The 18,592-nt window shown below is 35.9% G+C and overlaps 1 protein-coding gene across 1 annotated transcript; it reads right to left on the bottom strand.

Annotated features, from left to right (window-relative positions):
* Positions 1–342: 342 nt before the first annotated feature.
* On the bottom strand, positions 343–17,019 carry RPAP3 (RNA polymerase II associated protein 3). Its single transcript, XM_010075258.1, has 16 exons — positions 16,863–17,019; positions 16,130–16,270; positions 15,523–15,645; positions 13,240–13,367; positions 12,533–12,654; positions 12,092–12,162; positions 11,026–11,157; positions 9,488–9,615; positions 7,694–7,815; positions 7,209–7,279; positions 6,954–7,070; positions 4,774–4,982; positions 3,438–3,633; positions 2,694–2,791; positions 1,544–1,644; positions 343–434 (listed from the first exon to the last, which is right to left on the bottom strand). The coding sequence occupies exons 1-16, from the start codon at positions 17,013–17,015 to the stop codon at positions 343–345; spliced, it is 2,004 nt and encodes a 667-aa protein (XP_010073560.1). The 5' UTR covers positions 17,016–17,019.
* Between the last annotated feature and the right edge of the window lie 1,573 nt (positions 17,020–18,592).

Below are 18,592 nucleotides of genomic sequence, written 5' to 3'. Positions count from 1 at the left end.
CATGCACATTTGAAATATACAGCATTTGATTCTTACCAAATACATGTTTATAAATATTTTTTCTTCCTTTTGATAAAGATCTCAGTCCAAATCCTGGATGCCAATCTGTCCAATTGCTTTTTAGGCAAATAGATTCCACTGAAGACAATGTAGATCTGTATTGTTTCAGGTGCTGGAAAGCACATGTACCTGCAGAACTAGATAATTATCACTTCAGGCACTTGCCATTTGGCTAAACCAAGTTTATACAAAAGCAACAAAATTCCAGTCTTTATAGGCTTCTTCAGCTGATTTCCACATGAAAGAAATGCGGAAACGGAAATTTACACATCAGTCATCTCACTAAGAGAAAATGCCATATTTCTTCTCCAGCTCTTCAACAGAAGTATCTTTCAATCCCATGCAGTTCACATGATTGAACAATGCCTGTGTAACTGTAGAAGAAAATTCCAACATAAACTGTTATTTTTGTGATTCACACTCAAGTTAAAGTAGTCCAATTCTTTCCTCAGTTAGAATAACAGTTGTATTATAAAGTTGAAATACAAGTAAATGTTTAGAACTACCAAGAGGATGAAAAAAAGTAGCAAAGGGAAGCTCTCACTTTATTTTGATGCCCACAAGCTGCCTAACAACGTTTACTTAAACAGGTATATAATCCTGACAACATAAACAGACAGCTTTAATTTTGTTTACTATCTTGGCACTGTGCCATTAAATGCAGGAGATAAAAGTTAATGCCAGATGGTGGATAAAGCTTACATCAGGTTAAAGGATTGAATGCAATTCATAAGAGGAATTTATTTGCACTTCAGTAAGTCAAAACAAGTAATTTTATTTTAAAGAGATTCACATATCGAACTTTTGAAAGTATAATGGTTATTAGTGAAACTCAGCTGTAGACACTAAATTTGACATTATTTGGTCCCAGAGAAATGTTTTACTTATGTCTCACTGTTACATAGTCTGTCTGGTGTACTAAATAAAGAAAATATTTGAGATAAAAAACACATTTATAAACCATGAACTCAAGCCAACGTCAACCTGTATTGCAAATTAATGTAAGTGACGCCTCAAGAACAGGACAGACGACCAGGCTGAAGGGTTTAGAGATGTCTGTATTCTCTTTGCCAACCGTAAAGTCAGGATTGCCAAGAAATGGTCATAAATTGTGGAAACTGTGTAATTTGGATACCATGCACCTCAGATATAAGATTTCATTCAAATTCATAAATTTGTAACATTACCAGCTACAAACTGAAATGCTAGTGAAGTTTATCAGACAAAAATGCAGTGGTATTATCGATAAAAAACCAAGATGATTTAGCTATAGTTTTCAAGTCTTAACAACTAGTAAGGAATCAAAAGATTAAGAAAAATTACATGACATTCATAGTAACTTCTAAAACAACCAAAAAAGTAGATAATGAATCTTAACTGATTACTACATGGAGTAAACAAGAATAGCATTAAATTTTACTTATTTCTTGACAGATTCTACAGTATCACAAAAAGTTTAAAAACACACTACTGAATTACTTACTTTTTTTCTCTGAGCTCGACATAAACATTACTGCCATATCAAATCTTTTTAATTCAGATAACCTCTGGAGGATTTCAAGGATGAGCAATGGCTCCTCTTTCCTGAAGAAGATTATTAGAAACAGAAAAATAACTACTGTTGATTAGAAAGATTCGGTAGCTGCAACCAATATTAAAGACTTCAGGAAAAAGAAATTAAAGGACCAATGGAATTCTCCTCTCTCTCCCATATTCCCTGCCTTTCTCAGTAAACAGGCATTGTCTTTGTTACAAATACTAACAACAAATAGTATTTTTCTTTCATAACTTGTCCTGTTTCCCTCCAGAAATGTCTTTTACCTTACTGTGAACGATTTCAACTTCCTAGCCTTTGTATGTCACACCACCAAATGTAGGGTCCATACCTCTTAAGATGTCACATTTCACTGAGATGATGGATATTTACTTTTAAAGAAACTGAGGGAAAGGCTAACATTTATTTACATTTTCTTTTCTCCGTAAAACAGCACCCTAAAAATATTTTGAGCGTGTGCTCTCAGAGTATTTAAGAGAAGCGTCACACTGCTTCTGACAGGCAAAATGACCTTTGAAGACTTAAATGGTAGAATGGATAGAAATTTCAAAAATAATTGGCAGGGCCTTTTTTATCACAACTCTGAGCTCCAACATACATTTACTGCAGGCTACTCTAAAATGCTGTCAGGTAATTAAAAATAAAAGTAGGAATGCATTACAATAAGCATAGCACAGAAATGAAACCCACTGCATTTCCCAGCTTTAAAAAGTTTTATAGACAATTAGTATCATGCAACTATGTGATAACAGAACATAGCAATATGAACAAAAATTATTTAATATAATTTAATACTCAGTTACCAATGCTATTAAGCAGAACTAAATTCAACAACATACAGTAAGGGCTATTTATTTCTTTACCACTTTTCTAACTGATTTTTCAAGATATGTTTAATTTCTTAAGAAGGAACAGTTAAATCATTGCAAATATTGCACCATGCCCACATAATACTGCATGCTGGAAATAATTTTGTAAATCTAAGGGTGGGGCTAGGGAGGAAAAAAAAAATACCAAGATACCCAAACCTAACAGAACAGCAATAAGCAATGTAAAACAAAGGAGGAGTTAAACTTACTCAATGTAGAAATCATGTAGAATTTTCAGTATCTGGTTAAACAAGTCTGGATCCAAGGATTTCTGGAACAGTTTCGGATAAAGTGAAGGCTCTATTTGCTTTGGACAAATTAAAAGAGTGTTACTTTGAGACAAAAAAAATACAGTTGAGTCATGAGAATTAAAAACTAGTTTTTAGGATGTCTTGGACAATGCTAAAGTGCATGAAAGCAAAAAAATAAGCAAAAAAAAAATCACTTGCACTATTTGACACTGAACATTAATTTTGGGTTTTTTTGTGATGATGATTGCTAACCTTTAAAAGGATTCTAAGCATTTTTTAAAAAATACATAAGCAGAAGTACACATTAAGTAGATTGATGTATTTCAAGCATTCGTTCAGTTTAAAGAGATAAGAATGCTGCTGTGTCTAATTACCCTAGACGCATTCATACGAAAAATTTAAACTTAACATGGTTACTAATGTATTCAAGTTTTTAAAGAATTGGGAACATATTTGAAAAAAGAGAGAGATTGTACAGGGGATATATTTGAAAGAAGAGAGAGATTGTACAGAGACTGTACTCAAAGTGAGGTCAGTGAATAGTCAGGCACCAGAGAACTGCTCAGATGTGGGTCAAACTACTTACTACTATGTGAAGGCAATTAAAGAAAGGGACTATTGTACACTGTTAAGACACTCAGTGTCTTAAGTGTCAGTTGAAGAAACTGTCTAAGCACTGTCAATCAATACTATGCTTCATACCTTCAGGTACAAGTACATATCTTCTGGGCAGTCTTTCAACTTCCTGAAGTCAGATTCAAGCTGGAAAGAATTTGCAGGAATGGCAGGGACTAGAGAAGAAGATCTAAATGACCTTTTGATTTCTTTTTCTCTCTGTTTGCCCACAGGGAAAGATGGATGCAACACTGACGAAGTTCCTTTCACGCTAGCAGGAAGCCTGCAAAGAGATTTTGAAACACATGATCAAGAAAACATTTAAGGTAGGTACCCTGAGACCTAACTGGAAACCATTTAAGTTCTTAAAAATCTAAAATACTATCAAAACTTTAAAAAATATTTTAGCTTAAGCAGGTATCTAAAAAAACCTCTTCAAATTATTTATACTCGATTCACCTTTTCCACAAAAACAATCTGTAACTACTTACAAATACACTCAGCCTTCCTCTATTTTGTTTTTGGAAATAACTGCATTTTATGGTACAGACTTCTACCATGCACAGCTGCAAAGAAAAAAATTACTTTTTCTCCAATTTCACAAAGTAAAACAATAATCCTGTTAAATGAACAAACCGTTTTCAACACTGATTACGGTGGAACTATTTTTTGTCCTACAACTTGTCAGTTAAGTCCATTTATTTTTCAGAAGTTATAAAATCGCTAAGAAATACAGTTCACAGTGAATTCATCTGACTGAGCTGGGAAAAGTGGGTGTGGGAGGATGTTTCTCACAGAAATTCTTCAATCAGAATTCCATAAAAAGTATTTACTTTTAACACAATGAGATGATGCCAATGCAACAAACAAGTAGGGATAAAGTTAGGATAGTGGCTTGTATACTTCAGTCCACTTTCAGCCAGACATACTTGAGTTTGCCTAGCTAACACAGTGGAACCTAGAACTCTGAGCAAACCTGAAGTTATCATCTGTCTGCTCAGCAGAGGAAAGAGGGATGACACTCATCTGCTCCTTTTCTCACACAACTGGTGTGCAAAGAATGTTTGACCTCTGCTCAGCATCTATTCTAACACATTACAAATAAAAATCACAGCTAGGGAAGACGAAGTGCACAAGGAAGAGAGTATAGCATACAGGTAAATAGTATGAATTTCTTTATATTTGAAGTGTAAGAACAAGATTAGTTTTCCATCTGACACTAAATAGACCATACTTATCTCAACCACTACATGATTAAAGAGGCAGATGTGTAAGAACTGCAGTTTCTTTCAGTATTTCCTTTTCAATTCAAATTCTCCAAAATATGTACAATACCTCACACCACATACAAAAATCAGAAAATGAAGATTACATTTCAATTACATTTACCTTGTAAAAAGAGGATCAGAATTTTTATACTTACTGTAATGGTGACATATCACTGATTTCTTCTATTTTCAAGTGCTTTGTTTTTGGAATGTCCATAGTAGTCAACTGATCATCACGATCTTGATTCTCTTTTGTTTCAATGCTCCTTGAATTCCGCCAGCTATTGACTACAGTAGTGCTGGGCAAATCACTATTTGGTGTGTCATCATCAACTTCTTCAATGGTTATTCTTCGCAAAGGCTTCTAAACAGAAGATGTATCTCATGTCATGTGTGTAGCCTCAACATCAGTGTATAAAGACCCCAGACAAACAGCTATGTTTAGCTTTAAATAATCTCACTATAACCAGTTTCACCTGTGGTGGTGCACATGGAAGACACTTTCAATAAGGACAAATGGCAAAAAAGGATACTTCACTATATTATACAGGAAGCCTTAAATGACCATTTCATTGCTTTACTCTCATAAACTAGTATATCCTTATTCTAGAGGATCTCAATCTTTATTCTGTTTTGTCAGTAACTAAAAAAAAAAAATAGGGCTTCCCTCCCCCTAAATACCATATATTTTGACCAATGAACTGGTCAAACTTTGTAATTTAGCTTAACAAGTATCCAGCAAAAAAGGCTTTGACCCTCAAAATTCTGAGATAAGTATTTGTAACTCAGCCCTGCTGTCTGACCAAGTTACATCCATTATAAGGTAACTAACTCCACCACTAGATGACATGCTAACTAAGATGCTTCAGCATGTTTTATCTCTGCACGTTCACCATTATTTTTGACCATCACCTAGCACCACCTTCACACGTCTTAAAAGGAAGTATCATTTAGTGGGGAAAAAAAATCCCAAAATTAATCTTCTTTTACTTTGGAATTTCATTTGTTGAACATAGTGCATATTGCTCTAGAAATACCGATGCAAATACACGTGATTAAACATACTCAATTTAGACTTCTAGAAATGGCAGATTTCTCTGTCTAATTCTTAACACAATGCCATCATAGTCCTCACAGCAGTTTGCAAACTGCTTTAAATCATGCCAAAAAACCCCTATCCTGTTTGTGTATCGACAGACAATACAGAGTTCTCTTTGACAATATACCATCTGATCATTGTGCTACAACTGTGAGTCTGCCTGGTGAATATGAAACAAAACTGCAGTTCTCTCTGCAATCCTTGGCCACTACCAAAAGCACAAATGCTTAAACCACACTTGTTCTACCTTAACAGAATAACAAGGAAAAAACAACCAACCTAGTATCTCCACTTCATTTAGCAGTCAAACTGAAAACTGAATATAATTGTCTATAGCAATTCAGCTACTTCACAACAAATTTATTTAGGCTTCTATAACTATTGTATCTGGTTATAGGTAGCACACAATACTCCCCTCCCCAAAAAAAAGTGAAATAATCACACATTTTCTACTAAAACTATCCATCTGAATTATATATATATAATGGAGGTAAACAAACATTTTGAAACCAAGAGCAGTACTCCATACAAAGTGTGAGCATGCTTTGTATTTACACAACTCACTGCTGAATGCATGAAGATTAAATGTACTAAAGAGGAAACCTAATACGTAAAGAAAGCTGATATTACTGTGTTAACAGATTTTGTCATATGTAACTCACTAATCTGACTGTAACCACTGATAATTCATAGTTCAAAAATGTTGCTACTTGAAAATCAACACCCACCTATTCTACAGTTTATGTGGATGGAAATGCAGTAGCCCTGGGTGACACCAGAATATGACACAGGTATGCAACACGTCTTGCTACCAGTGCTGCTACAGAAACTGTAAACAGCAGATGAAAAGAAGGGAAGTTTACCCAGAGCTTCCTCAAGTCTGTAAACACTGACACTCAACCAGCTCCCCTTTCAAATGCAATGTTAGCTATGGACCCAGGAGAGGGTTGTGGGATTACCTCCCCACTTCATATTATAGATATAGACATACACCACGGTTCCTGAGTGTGGTACCGTAGGCTGACTGCTTACACCACTGCTACTGTTAACACACATATGGAAATGCTAAAGTTATGTTCTTGAAAAATATCAAGAGAGTAAATCTGTAAATCTTGGGCTTTCCACAGGCAAGATGTATCTATCAGAAGTTAGTCTACATAAATAAACATGAAGTCCATTTTAAGCTCTACTCTTCCCACCATTATAGAAAGCAACTTACAAACCAAAACAACTTACTGTTGATTTCAGGTGTGAGGGATTATCAATCACTTTCACTATATTTTTTATTTCCATTTCCTTTATCAATACCGCAGGATATTCTTGATGAGTCCACTTTTCTTTGTCAGCTAATTCCTGAAAAAATGGTAAGTTGTCCAAAAGATCAAAAGCTTGAGGAATAACTATAAGATATGCTAAAAGTTATGTAATAAAGAATGAAAACATTTTATTACTGTAGGTTTACAAAAAAAAAAAAAGCACAAGTATACATACGTTTCTTATTTTAGTGAGTTCATTTATTGCTTGCTTATTTCCAGGTTCCAGGTTCAGTACAGCTTCAAAATCTGAGTAAAAAAACAACATAGGAAAACTGTAGACATTTCAAGTTACAAAGTACTCCTGGCAAATTTTTAAACTTTGTCTTTCACATCTCTAAAATAATTAAAGGCAGACAGGTCATCCTAAAGCTTTTATCATGACCTAGTTTTTAAATATAGTTTTTCCAACTACTTCTTACTACTTATCATAAGCAACAGTAGCTGTAATTTCACAAAAAAAACCTGTCTTCTGATGCTGTGGATATCAACAAAAAAGGCTTTATGTGTGTTCAATGAGACACAACAAAACGCCACCATTCTTAACTGTTGCAATGATAACTTCAATTAGTCAGCAATTGATTTAATTGCTATTAGAAGTTAAAAAAAAAATCAGCATGTTCTTATACTCGCCTCTTACCTTATGCTAATTCAAAGTCATACCTTGCATAGCTTCTTTTAGCTTTCCAAGAGCAACTCTGGCAGCTCCTCTTCTGGCAAAGGCTTTAGAATAGGAGGCATCTAAGAGCAGAGCTTGTGTACAGTCATTTTCTGCCTCTTCATATCTCAGAAAAAGAGTAGTACAAAATTAATAATCAGTCTCAATTGAAAAGACAGAGCTACTCAAAACAATTAAAATATGAAGACAGATCGTAATTACCTATACACATATAAATACACACCACTGAGCTAAAGTGTAAAATAAAAGTAAACAGATAAAGTATGAATTCTCAGCACCTTGAAATTTCAGCTAAATCTTTTGGCATCTCATGACACACTGCTGACTCTCTTTTTATCATCACAGAAAAATTCACTTCCTCTGTGAAAATAAATGCTTAAAGTCTGTCAGAGCAGAGTCCACTCTAAACATTAAGTAGCCTTAAAATGAAAGCCAGTATCATAGCTTTGTACTTCTGAAAACCAGAAATACCATTACAAACAAACAAAAAAACAAGAAAGGAGAAGCAAGTATATGAAAATAAATTTCTCTACATCTGAATTTCTGTGACTTGTCCTTAACTATTTCAGAATGAGAAGTCAGTATATCCTTGCATTAATTTTCTTCATTGTAAGATAAAACTCCTTCATCCTAGTTATATTTATTTATATTAGATCATGATTCCACTATTAAAGTATTAAATTATTATTTAATATTAAAGTATTTTCATTCCTCTTCTCCTTCAATCTCTCACTAAATTTATGGAAACAGTTGTTTTTGGGTTTTGGTTTTTTTTTTTTTTTTTTTTTTTTCAGTTCTTATTCGTTCTAGAGGTTTATAGGAATATAAATGAGCTTCTGTTGAATTTTATGTTTGGGTCCTCTTTGAAATCTAAAGACCCATTATACACTTATTTATCATACAGAATCAATTTTCTTGCTTGGTCATTTAACTAAAGTATCACTTTCTCTGATTCTCTATTTGCATTATGATGTCCTCTATGGGTTCAGTACTAAATTACAAGTGTTGTGTCAGAAATACTACCCATGCAATCTACTTTATAATCTCATAATTTGAGATCAGCGTATTGTCTCTACAGATACCCAGCCATGTCATGTTAGAACAGATGACCAACATAATGCTCAGCTCTCTCCTTCTCATGCTTACAGTTTAAAGGGTTGAAACTACCATACCATCAGGGAGTAAAAAAAATTTAGACTTCAAAAATGGTCATACAGAATTCCTCTCGTGCTAGAAAGCATGCATTTCCTACTGTTACTGGATTATTTGAATAAAGCTTAATTAAAATAAAAGAACTACACATACATACTTCCATTAGTGGAGTTAAAGAAAAATATTTTAACAGATAACAAATTCAAGAAAGAGCCACTATCCATTCCCTTCATAGTCAGAAGTTACAATCCACTTCTTTTTACAGGGCAACATTTAGTAGCTGACTGGGTTTTATAGTCAAAAAAGAGCTCTGGGCAGGTCCTCCGAGAAAGGTGAATTTTAGAATTCTACACACAGAAAGAATGAAAACCAAACTTCAGAAGCTAAAATTCATAGTGATGCTATTTTATTATCTCAGAACTTCTTTCCTATGAAATGCACTGTTGTAAGATCACACATATTGAGTTGTTCTCTCTCCCTGTTTTCAATATAGATTTATTCTATACTGAATTCTAAAAAGAATTAGAAGTAGTGATACTTAACTCGAGTGAAAAATCTACTGGATCATTCTTCTGTCTAGTCCACAACAAAGAAAAATACAGTATAGTACATGCAATCCTACTTACTTTTCAATCTTCAGGTAGGCCATGGCCCTGTTAGCTGGCAGAAGAGCATTGGTGCCATCTGCTGCTATACCACGGGTGTAACACTCTATTGCAGTCTCATACTTTCCTTCTTTGAAATAACCATTACCCTGTAATATTTGGGTTAGAAAAAAATAGCATTGAGAAAGATCTAGTACAATGACTTTTTCTCATCCCTTTTAGTAGACAAGGTCACAATATCAAGATGATGTATCACAAAGAACACCCACACAAGGGCAGATATTTATAGTGTATTTCTTTATATCCAAGCTTTGATGCAGACCACAAAAAAAACTGTAATTTTTTTCTAGTACTTCAAGAATAAAAAAAAAAAAATTGCTACATGCACAGTTTAAGTGCAGACCTTTGAGTCTATTGTGATTTATCTTCACTCTTGATGTGCAGAATAAGCCACCTTGCACCTCCTGAATCAAAACACAAGCAGAACAAAGCTGAACCTTTACAACTCCCCTTTCAAGACTACTTTCTGTGCTGCACAAATCCATCTTTATCCTGCTACATCCGTGAAACTGTTATCCTCAAATATTACTTGGGCCCAAATGTTGCTGTTATTTTCTAATTAATGCTCCATATAAAAAAACTACATTAGATTTTTTGCTTGTTTCAAAGAGACTAAAATTATCTCTTGCTTCTCAGTACTAATATAAAGCCATGTATTATCTTCGCTGCTACTACTCTACTCACTGGTAAAAATTGAAGGCCACAGTTCAGACTTGACAGATCCATATTGTCACGAACAGGCCAACAGTGAGTCAACTCTGCTACTAATGAAGTATTACATTAGCCTGAAATTTATTTTCTGTGGCCTCTTCCAATTTTTGTTCCTTTTACCTACTTAATGTATGCTTTAATTTTTTTCCTACTGATTATCTCTTACAGCCAGTAAAGGAAACCTAAATATTGATAAAAAGACAGAAGTTAAATAGTTAGGTAAGAGAACAGAAAGCAAATTAGGCTTTAGTTGATAATGTTATTTCTTAATTGCAACAGTGAGGAGAGGGAGAAATCAATAAGCCAACTGTGAGTCAAGACCATGTATCCCAAAATACAATTTTATTGTCATTGTTGTCTGCACTCCCTGAAGTCCTTTTCACAACTACTTTTCACCATGTAATCAGAGGTTTGAAAACAAAAGAAATAGTCCACAACTCTACTTGGACAAGCAGGGGTCAATATGCAAGTAACAGTGGAGAAATGGCATCTTTGTAAAATACAGTTCAAGTTCTACTTATCTTACTACATATTTGAAATTTATCATACACAATTTGGGCTGTAAAAACCACCTTCTATAATTACTCCTCCAGAAGGGTCCAAATAGAACTCACTGTCCACCTCCCCTCCCTACAGAGCCCAAAATGGGAAACAATTAAGGCCATATAATTATATTTATGAAGTTCAGGACAGTATCAGGTTTAATTTACACATCTGCATAGCTAATAGCACAACACAACACTTTTCCCTGCTAGTTCTCTCCTCTTGCACCAGAACCCTTGACTTACCAGATCTTTTTCGGTAATAGCCTTCTGCTTGAGCTGCTGGTCTTCAATGCGCTTCTTCTCTTCATCTGTTAATTCAGGTCTGACTTCATCTTCAGACTCTTTCTGTTCTGAACATTCTTTTGATGACAAAGCCTGCAAAGATGTAATTTTTTTCCTCAATATGTATTTCCCCCATTTACACATTTTTAGAACATAAATCATGATAAATTCGAAACTTTTAAGATGCAAAAATCTGCCAAACATTTTAACAGCAGTGCCTGTTTTGTAAGTTGAATGCAAATTGAAGAGATCATTCTAAACTGTTCTTGAAAATGTATTTCTGTGAGAGACTGACAGTCAAAATATTACTTACTAAATAAAAAACATGTAATTTCTGAAACACAATGTAAAATGACCCATGGAACCTGTCTCTATACATTCCAATTTATAAATAATTTATTTTTTCAGTTACTGCAGACTTTGGGTATTCATTCTGAAAATAAATCTTTCAAGCACTTTCAAAATTACAGTTGAAGAGTTAGAAGCCTATTTACAAAGTAACAATGGGTGAGTTTATATTTACTAAGGACATCATAATCAACATTGTCTCTGTCATGAAAGGGATCAGACTTGGTCGTAGAGTACTATGTTCTGCTAGGCTTAAACCCACTTTCTGGTTTGGCAGGCCACAGCAATCCATGGGACTACAAGCAGGTCAGCAGTTCAGCTTTACAGCCGAGAGAACACACAGGTTGTCTCACATGTAGCACGATCTTGTAGCAAAATACTAAGCATGACTGAAGAAACCATTAATACAGGAAGTAGAAAAAAAAATCTGAGGGAAGATTTTTTTTAAAAACACAATGTTGGCGTACACATGCAGTCTTAGTCTGCTAATCCACCATTAGACTGATGTTTGCATACATGGTAGTTGATCCAGAAGGAACTCAGTTACAGAGTTTTACCTCAGTGAACATCAAATGATGGAAAAAGCACATGAGATTTTGTTGAGTTCTGTTCTTGTTATAAGTTGATACAAACTGAACAGGGTGCACTAACAATATTAATAGGCCCTAACATAAGTTACCTTATAAATTTTCTTCAATTCATTTTTCGCTTCAAAGTTGTTTGTATCCAGCTCTAAAACTTTTTCATAATCTATCAAAGATCAGAAAACACTGATTCAGGTAGGAATTCCAGACTAGTAACTGGAACATAAAATAAGAGCATTCTTTTGAGATAACCCTTGTCAGCAGTTTTCTAAAAGCCCGAGATACTACACAGAAAACATTTCTAAGATACTTAAAACTGAATTATTCTAGAACTTCTAATACCTACAGTAATCATTTAGACTTGCTGCTTGAGTTTTACCTTGGAAGAAGAATATGCGACATGGTATTTCATTTCTTATTTACAGGAAGTGAAAATTAAATTCCTACACCAAATAAGCAAATCATGCAAGCTTTCATCAAGCAGATAGACAAACAGTTTGTATGCAGTTTAAGGAAAGAATTTCAAAAAGACCCACCTTCTTTAGCACCTTGAAGATTATTTAAAGCAAAGCGAGCAGCCCCTCTTCTGGCATAAGCCTTTGTGTAATTTTTATCTAAAGCAAGTGCTAAATTGCAGTCAGATTCTGCGACAGAATACCTATCAAATATATAAATGAGTTAGTTTGGACACATGTAGGTAACAAAACTCAAGACTTCAGTAAGTTAGCTTACTCTGAAGCTTTACAGGTTGTCTCTAAAGTGGAAACCTTACAAGCTTCAGAAGGGGCACAGAACTAAGTATTTAAATATCTCTCAATTCAGAACACATTAGAACAGGAAAGGAAAAGAGGTCAACAATCTCCCCTGCAACAGAAAGAATAACCAATTCTCCTATACCCTTTCTTTCCCCCAAACAAATTGAAGCCTTAGAAGTAGGACTTACTGAATCTGAAAGGCAAATTAGATACTGAACTTGCTCTTTTTAAGTCTTACACTGTAACACAGAAGACAGTGAACTTCCAGCATGAAAGCAGAGGGAAAAAAAAGATGAAAGAGACTACCAGATTCCTTATCCTGGAAATTCCTATTTTACTTTGAAACTGCAAAGCAGGTCGAAAAAAGTCTTACACAGAATTTATTACAGCAGAATAAATAATATAATCAACACTTAAAACCAGACAACAAATTTGAATGCAGCATTCAAAATATGATAATATTAAGGATTCAACAATAAAAGTCTTACTTTTTCATTCTATAAAAAGCTGATGCTCTGTTTGTGGGTAGTACTGGATTGTATGGATCAGAATGCATCCCTCTAGTGTAGCATTTTATAGCTTCATCAAAGTTCCCTTGTTTAAAGTAGTTATTACCCTGTGAATAGAAGAATGCCTTATTAGCAAATTACTCTATACTGACAGACACATTACTAATTTTTGTGAAAAAACTCAAAGTGTGTATTTTAGAATGCTAAAACATTTTGCTTAACATCTCTCACAAAGTACTTACTGTAAAACGTTTAACTAAAATATTCTAAGAATCCCATATTAAATATTTCTCATGATTTATGTAATAAGAGGATTTTACTATATAATGATTTTCAATATCTGTAGGTCATTTCCAGAAACCTATAATAAGCACATATACAGCTGCTTAAATTGACATACAGAGCTATTGAAGGTTTGAGTTTTTATAAACAGACCGGACATCTTTGCTTGCCAAGGTAAATATTCTCACTTCTGCCTCCCTTGGGTCACAACGTTTATCTCATGTGCCCTCAACTGCTTCACTGCAGCCAAGATTATAATGGTCAAAGACCTAAATTTCTCAGTGTAGACTGCAGATTATACATCAGGGAATTTCTCCAGCAGCAGGGAAAGAAGGCAGATGTCACCACACAGACAATTAAAAAAAACAACCTAAGAAAATATACTGAAGAAAAGTATGGACTGACAGATGGTGTTACGTGATTGTTTGTAAACAAAGAAGTTTCTCAGAACTACAGAAGTTGCCAGACAACTAAACTTAGCCTATCTCACATGGCAATGAACCATGAGATACGTCTTGCTGTATTCTACTTGCAAAATAAGGTAAAACTGAAGTGGTACCAACTTGCCATTTCCAAGGCAGGGAAGACAGACAAGTTCACTCACCATTCCCAGATGTAGCGGCCTCCCAAAAGAATTAATCTTAAATTCTTGGTGATTTAGTTTGGGGCATTCAGACCTTGTGTTCAGGTAAACACCAGTTTGATCCATATGGCAAGTCTATACCGTAACCCAACTTCACAAAGCAAAAAAATCCCCATACATTAATCATCATAAGTGCATCATCATTAAGCACTGTTTGACAGGCTTTGCTGCAATCATTGATGAGAAGAAACAAAAATGCAGTGAGAATTTTATATGCTGGGATAACGGGCAGGAAAACAGGCAGGAAAACAGACACAAAAAATTCTGAACAGGCAATTCTTCCACCAGAAGTCTAGTCTCAGTGGACAATCTTTTAAAAGAAAGTACAAATATTCCTATGTCTAACTTGATGCTTTGCAAATCATTGAATCATTTAGGTTGGAAAAGACCTTTAAGACTATTGACTCCAACTGTAAACCTAACACTGCCAAGTCCACCACTAAACCATGTCCCTAAGCGCCACATCTACATGTCTTTAAATTACCTCCAGGGATGATGACTCAACCACTTCCCTGGGCAGCCTGTTCCAATGCTTCATAACCCTTTTAGTGAGAAATTTTTCTTAAGATCCAATCTGAACCTCCCCTGGTACAGCTTGAGGCCATTTCTTCTTGTCCTATTGCTTGTTACTTGGAAAAAAGAGATCGACACCCACCTGGCTACAACCTCCTTTCAGGTAGTTCTAGAGGGCAATAAGGTCTCCTCTCAGCCTCCTTTTCTCCTGGCTAAACCACCCCAGTTCTCTCAGCTGGCTCTCGTAAGACATTTTCTATAGACCCTTCACCAGCTTTATTGCTCTTCTCTGGATACACTCTGGCACCTGAATGTCTTTCTTGTGGTGAGCGGCCCAAAACTGAACACAGTATTCGAGGTGCGGCCTCACCAGTATAGGGGGAGTCACTTCCCTAGTCCTGCTGGCCACACTATTTCTGATGCAGGCCAGGATGTTATTGGCCTTCTTGGCCACCTGGGCACACTGCTGGCTCATACTCAGCCAGCTGTTAAGCAGCACCCCCAGGTCCTTTTCCACCAGGAAGCTTTCCAGCCACTCTTCCCCAAGCCTGCAGCGCTGTGTGGTGTTGCTGTGACCCAAGAGCAGGACCCGGCACTCAGCCTTGTTGAACCTCATACAATTGGCCTCAGTCCATTGATCCAGCCTGTCCAGAGGCCTCTGCAGAGCCTTTCTACCCTCCATCAGATCAACGCTCCCACCCAGCTTGGTGTCATCTGCAAACTTACTGAGGGTGCACTCTATCCCCTTGTCCAGATCACTGATAAAAAGATTAAACAGCACTGGCCCCAACACAGAGTATAACTAACAGTTACAATGCTATAACCTTTTCCTTCTCTGCAAGAGCTTTTTCTGCATCTATACGGATCCCATCTTCCTCAGAGTCCGATTCTGGAGATACAGAATCATGAGTACCATCTTCTTTATCAAGTTCTTCAAGTATTTTATCCTGAAATCAGATAAAAAATAAATTATCTTCATTATAATTTAACAATACAAAATAAATCAAGAGACTTCAGGAGAATCAGTAGTGCGTTTTTAAAAATCTCTATTGCTCAAGTCATCTTTACCTAGGACTATTCCATACTTCAGAAATAAGAGAGCTATCCTCTAATAGTCAGTTGTGTTCAGTCTTATATTCTATTAGAATTAAGACCTTTAAATAGGTGTATCATTAAACCATTTTTTCCCCCTTAAAGTGAAATTCATTCTGCTGGATGAGAGCACAGTCAACAGAAAACAAGTATTTCTCAATATTCCAAATTTTAAACACATAACATTGTTGGAAGATAGCTACTTTTTATGTTCATACAGTAGCCAGCCCAGTAAGATACTGACTTGCGGATTGAACACTCAGCAGTGTAAGAAAACCTTTTTTCAGACAAAATCAACTGGGGACAAGACTAAGTTAACAAGCAAATATGCTGACTCACCACATCAAGTTTTCCCCATGCTTCATAATCATAAGACTTGATCTTGTTTTTCTTGTTTTCCTCGGTGGTTATCCTTGAAGGGACTTTACTTTTGCTTTTCTTCTTTTTCTTAAAAGCCTTGTTTCGAATTGGTGGCAAATTCTAAATTGATTTATTAAAAAACAGATGTGTGAAAGCTACTTTCATTAAAGAATCTACAGTATCTATATCTAGATACAGCATCTGTATCTACTGGTTAGTTTTAGTCTAGAAATTCATCCAGCAAGCTGCTCTCAGGAACTCTACAAAACCACTAAGGACAGCAAATATTAATCTTTCAATATGTAATAATAGCAAATATTACCTATATAATACAAAGTTAAGTTTTAGAAGACAACTCTTGGCAGAGTTGAAGTATCATATCAATACATTAAAATACATTAAAAGTCAGCAATAAATAAGTAATATTGATGCTCCAAACAGAAATATTCTCCCAGATCAACCCAGAACTGATTAAAAATCTACTGGCCCCATCACCTCCAGACGCTACTGCTCCACAGTTCTGTTGAACAGTTTACAAAGGAATCTTTGGTCTTCTTCAGATGAGGAATAAGTCAGATGGGTTAGCTCAGAACTTCTATTCAGATATTTTAAGCCAACACGTGTAATTTTGCTGAAGCAAAAAATAATTATTACAAACACCATCACAGTGGAATAGGCAAGTTAATATTGACACTGGACTTGTGATTCTTACCTCTTCTGGGACACCGCTCTGTTTCCTTAGTTCAGAATCCACTTCTTTAATATCTTTTTCCCAGCTCTCCAATTCTCTCATAAAATCCTGCAGCTCTTCAGCATTTTGCTTCATTTGCAGCTGTAGTTCTAGTGCTTTATTTGGTGCACTCATTGTAATCTGCCAAATTTCAAAGAAAAAAATTTCTTAAGATAATTTGAAAGTATGTACTGAAGGAAGCTAGCTACAAAATGAAGAAGTCCAACTTACATGCAAGACAGGCTTCCCAAAAGCACAGAAGGAACATTAAATAGTAAGAAACTCAGAAGAAACACAATTTAAATGTATTTGAAAAAAATGATAGGAGGGCCCAACAAGTCAATGAAAACCCTGAAAGCGACAACAAGGTGATCTTGGTTCAAAGCAATTTCTGCAGTGTTCCCCAGATGACAGAATGGAGAAAAATTTAACATATTAACTAAGTTTTAACTAAAAAAATAAATTAAGATGTGCCTGCTGCCTTGTATCTGAACAGAAACAAGGCGTTTGAAAAACCAACCCCCAAAAGCACTTTTGGCTCCTGCAAGTAAGTACACTTAAATACGCACACATTTTTACCACAGGAACAAGTAAACACATGAGATGCTTTATTATTAAGTCTAGTGAATTAAAAGTCACAATTATTCTTTAAAGGTGCTCTTTGTACATATCTGTAGCCCTCCAAGTCCCTAAAATACTGTTCAATAATTATTAACACTTAATAGTCTTCATAGTTTTGTTGCCTTAATTTTAGTGTCTTAAGTAAAAGATATTTTATTATCACAGAAATATCAAGTCATGAGTAAAAAGTAACCTTAAAAAACCTCTTGGTTACAATTCAGAAAAAATCCCCACATTTGTACAGTCAATAGCAAGATGCAAGAAACTATGCTGTGTTCTTCTGAACTTTTTTTGCTATCACTGACTAAAACAGTATTCTTATACATAGAATCATAGAATGGTTCAGCTTGGAGTGGACTGTAGATATCGTCTAGTTCCAACCCCCCTGCCATGGGCAAGGACACCTTCCACTAGACCAGGTTGCTCAAAGCCTCATCCAGCCTGGCCTTGAACACCTCCAGGGATGGGGCATCCACAACTTCTCTGGGCAACCTGTTCCAGTGTCTCACCACTCTCACAGTAAAGAATTTCTTCCTAATATCTCATCTAAATCTACTCTCTTTCAGCTTAAAACTGTTACCCCTTGTCCTATCACTACACTCCCTGATAAAGAGTGCCTCCCCATCTCTCCTGCAGCCCCCTTTAGGCATTGGAAGGCCGCTATAAGGTCTCCCTGGAGCCTTCTCTTCTCCAGGTTGAACAACCCCAACTCTCTCAGCCTATAATTGTACGGGAGGTGCTCCAGCCCTCTGAGGGCTGCGAAAAACCTAACCCTGAATGTTCATTGAATGAACTTTAACCCTAGCTGTTTGTTTTCCAGCGTTCTACAGCGCCTTGCACAAGTGCATACTGGAAGCCTGCTCCTGTTACCCACGAGCCTAACGCGGCTGGCTGCATACAGCTTAGCAACGACCTTCATCTGCAGGCTGACCGCAGACTCCTTCCCGCCTACGGCTCTTACACCCTTTGAGGCAGTTTTATTTGTGCCTCGACACTGGGATCTTCCCTTCCCTGACCCCACACCCGAGGGCTGCCTTGTCTCAGCGGCTCCCCGGGGCAGCAGTCCCACTACCCTGGGGGCCTGGCCCACA

This window comes from Pterocles gutturalis, unplaced genomic scaffold (genome assembly GCF_000699245.1).
Source record: "Pterocles gutturalis isolate BGI_N339 unplaced genomic scaffold, ASM69924v1 scaffold14992, whole genome shotgun sequence".
Taxonomy (NCBI): Eukaryota; Metazoa; Chordata; class Aves; order Pterocliformes; family Pteroclidae; genus Pterocles; species Pterocles gutturalis.
This window is presented reverse-complemented; position numbering and strand designations above follow the sequence as displayed.

Bases quoted from the DNA above. Each gene is read 5' to 3' on its own strand.
- RPAP3 (XM_010075258.1), bottom strand. From the start codon at position 17,015: ATGAGTGCACCAAATAAAGCACTAGAACTACAGCTGCAAATGAAGCAA. The intron at 16,271-16,862 runs GTAAGAATCACA...AAATCAATTTAG, and splicing joins AGAGCGGTGTCCCAGAAGAG to AATTTGCCACCAATTCGAAA. The intron at 2,792-3,437 runs GTATGAAGCATA...ATTTGTCCAAAG, and splicing joins ATATGTACTTGTACCTGAAG to CAAATAGAGCCTTCACTTTA.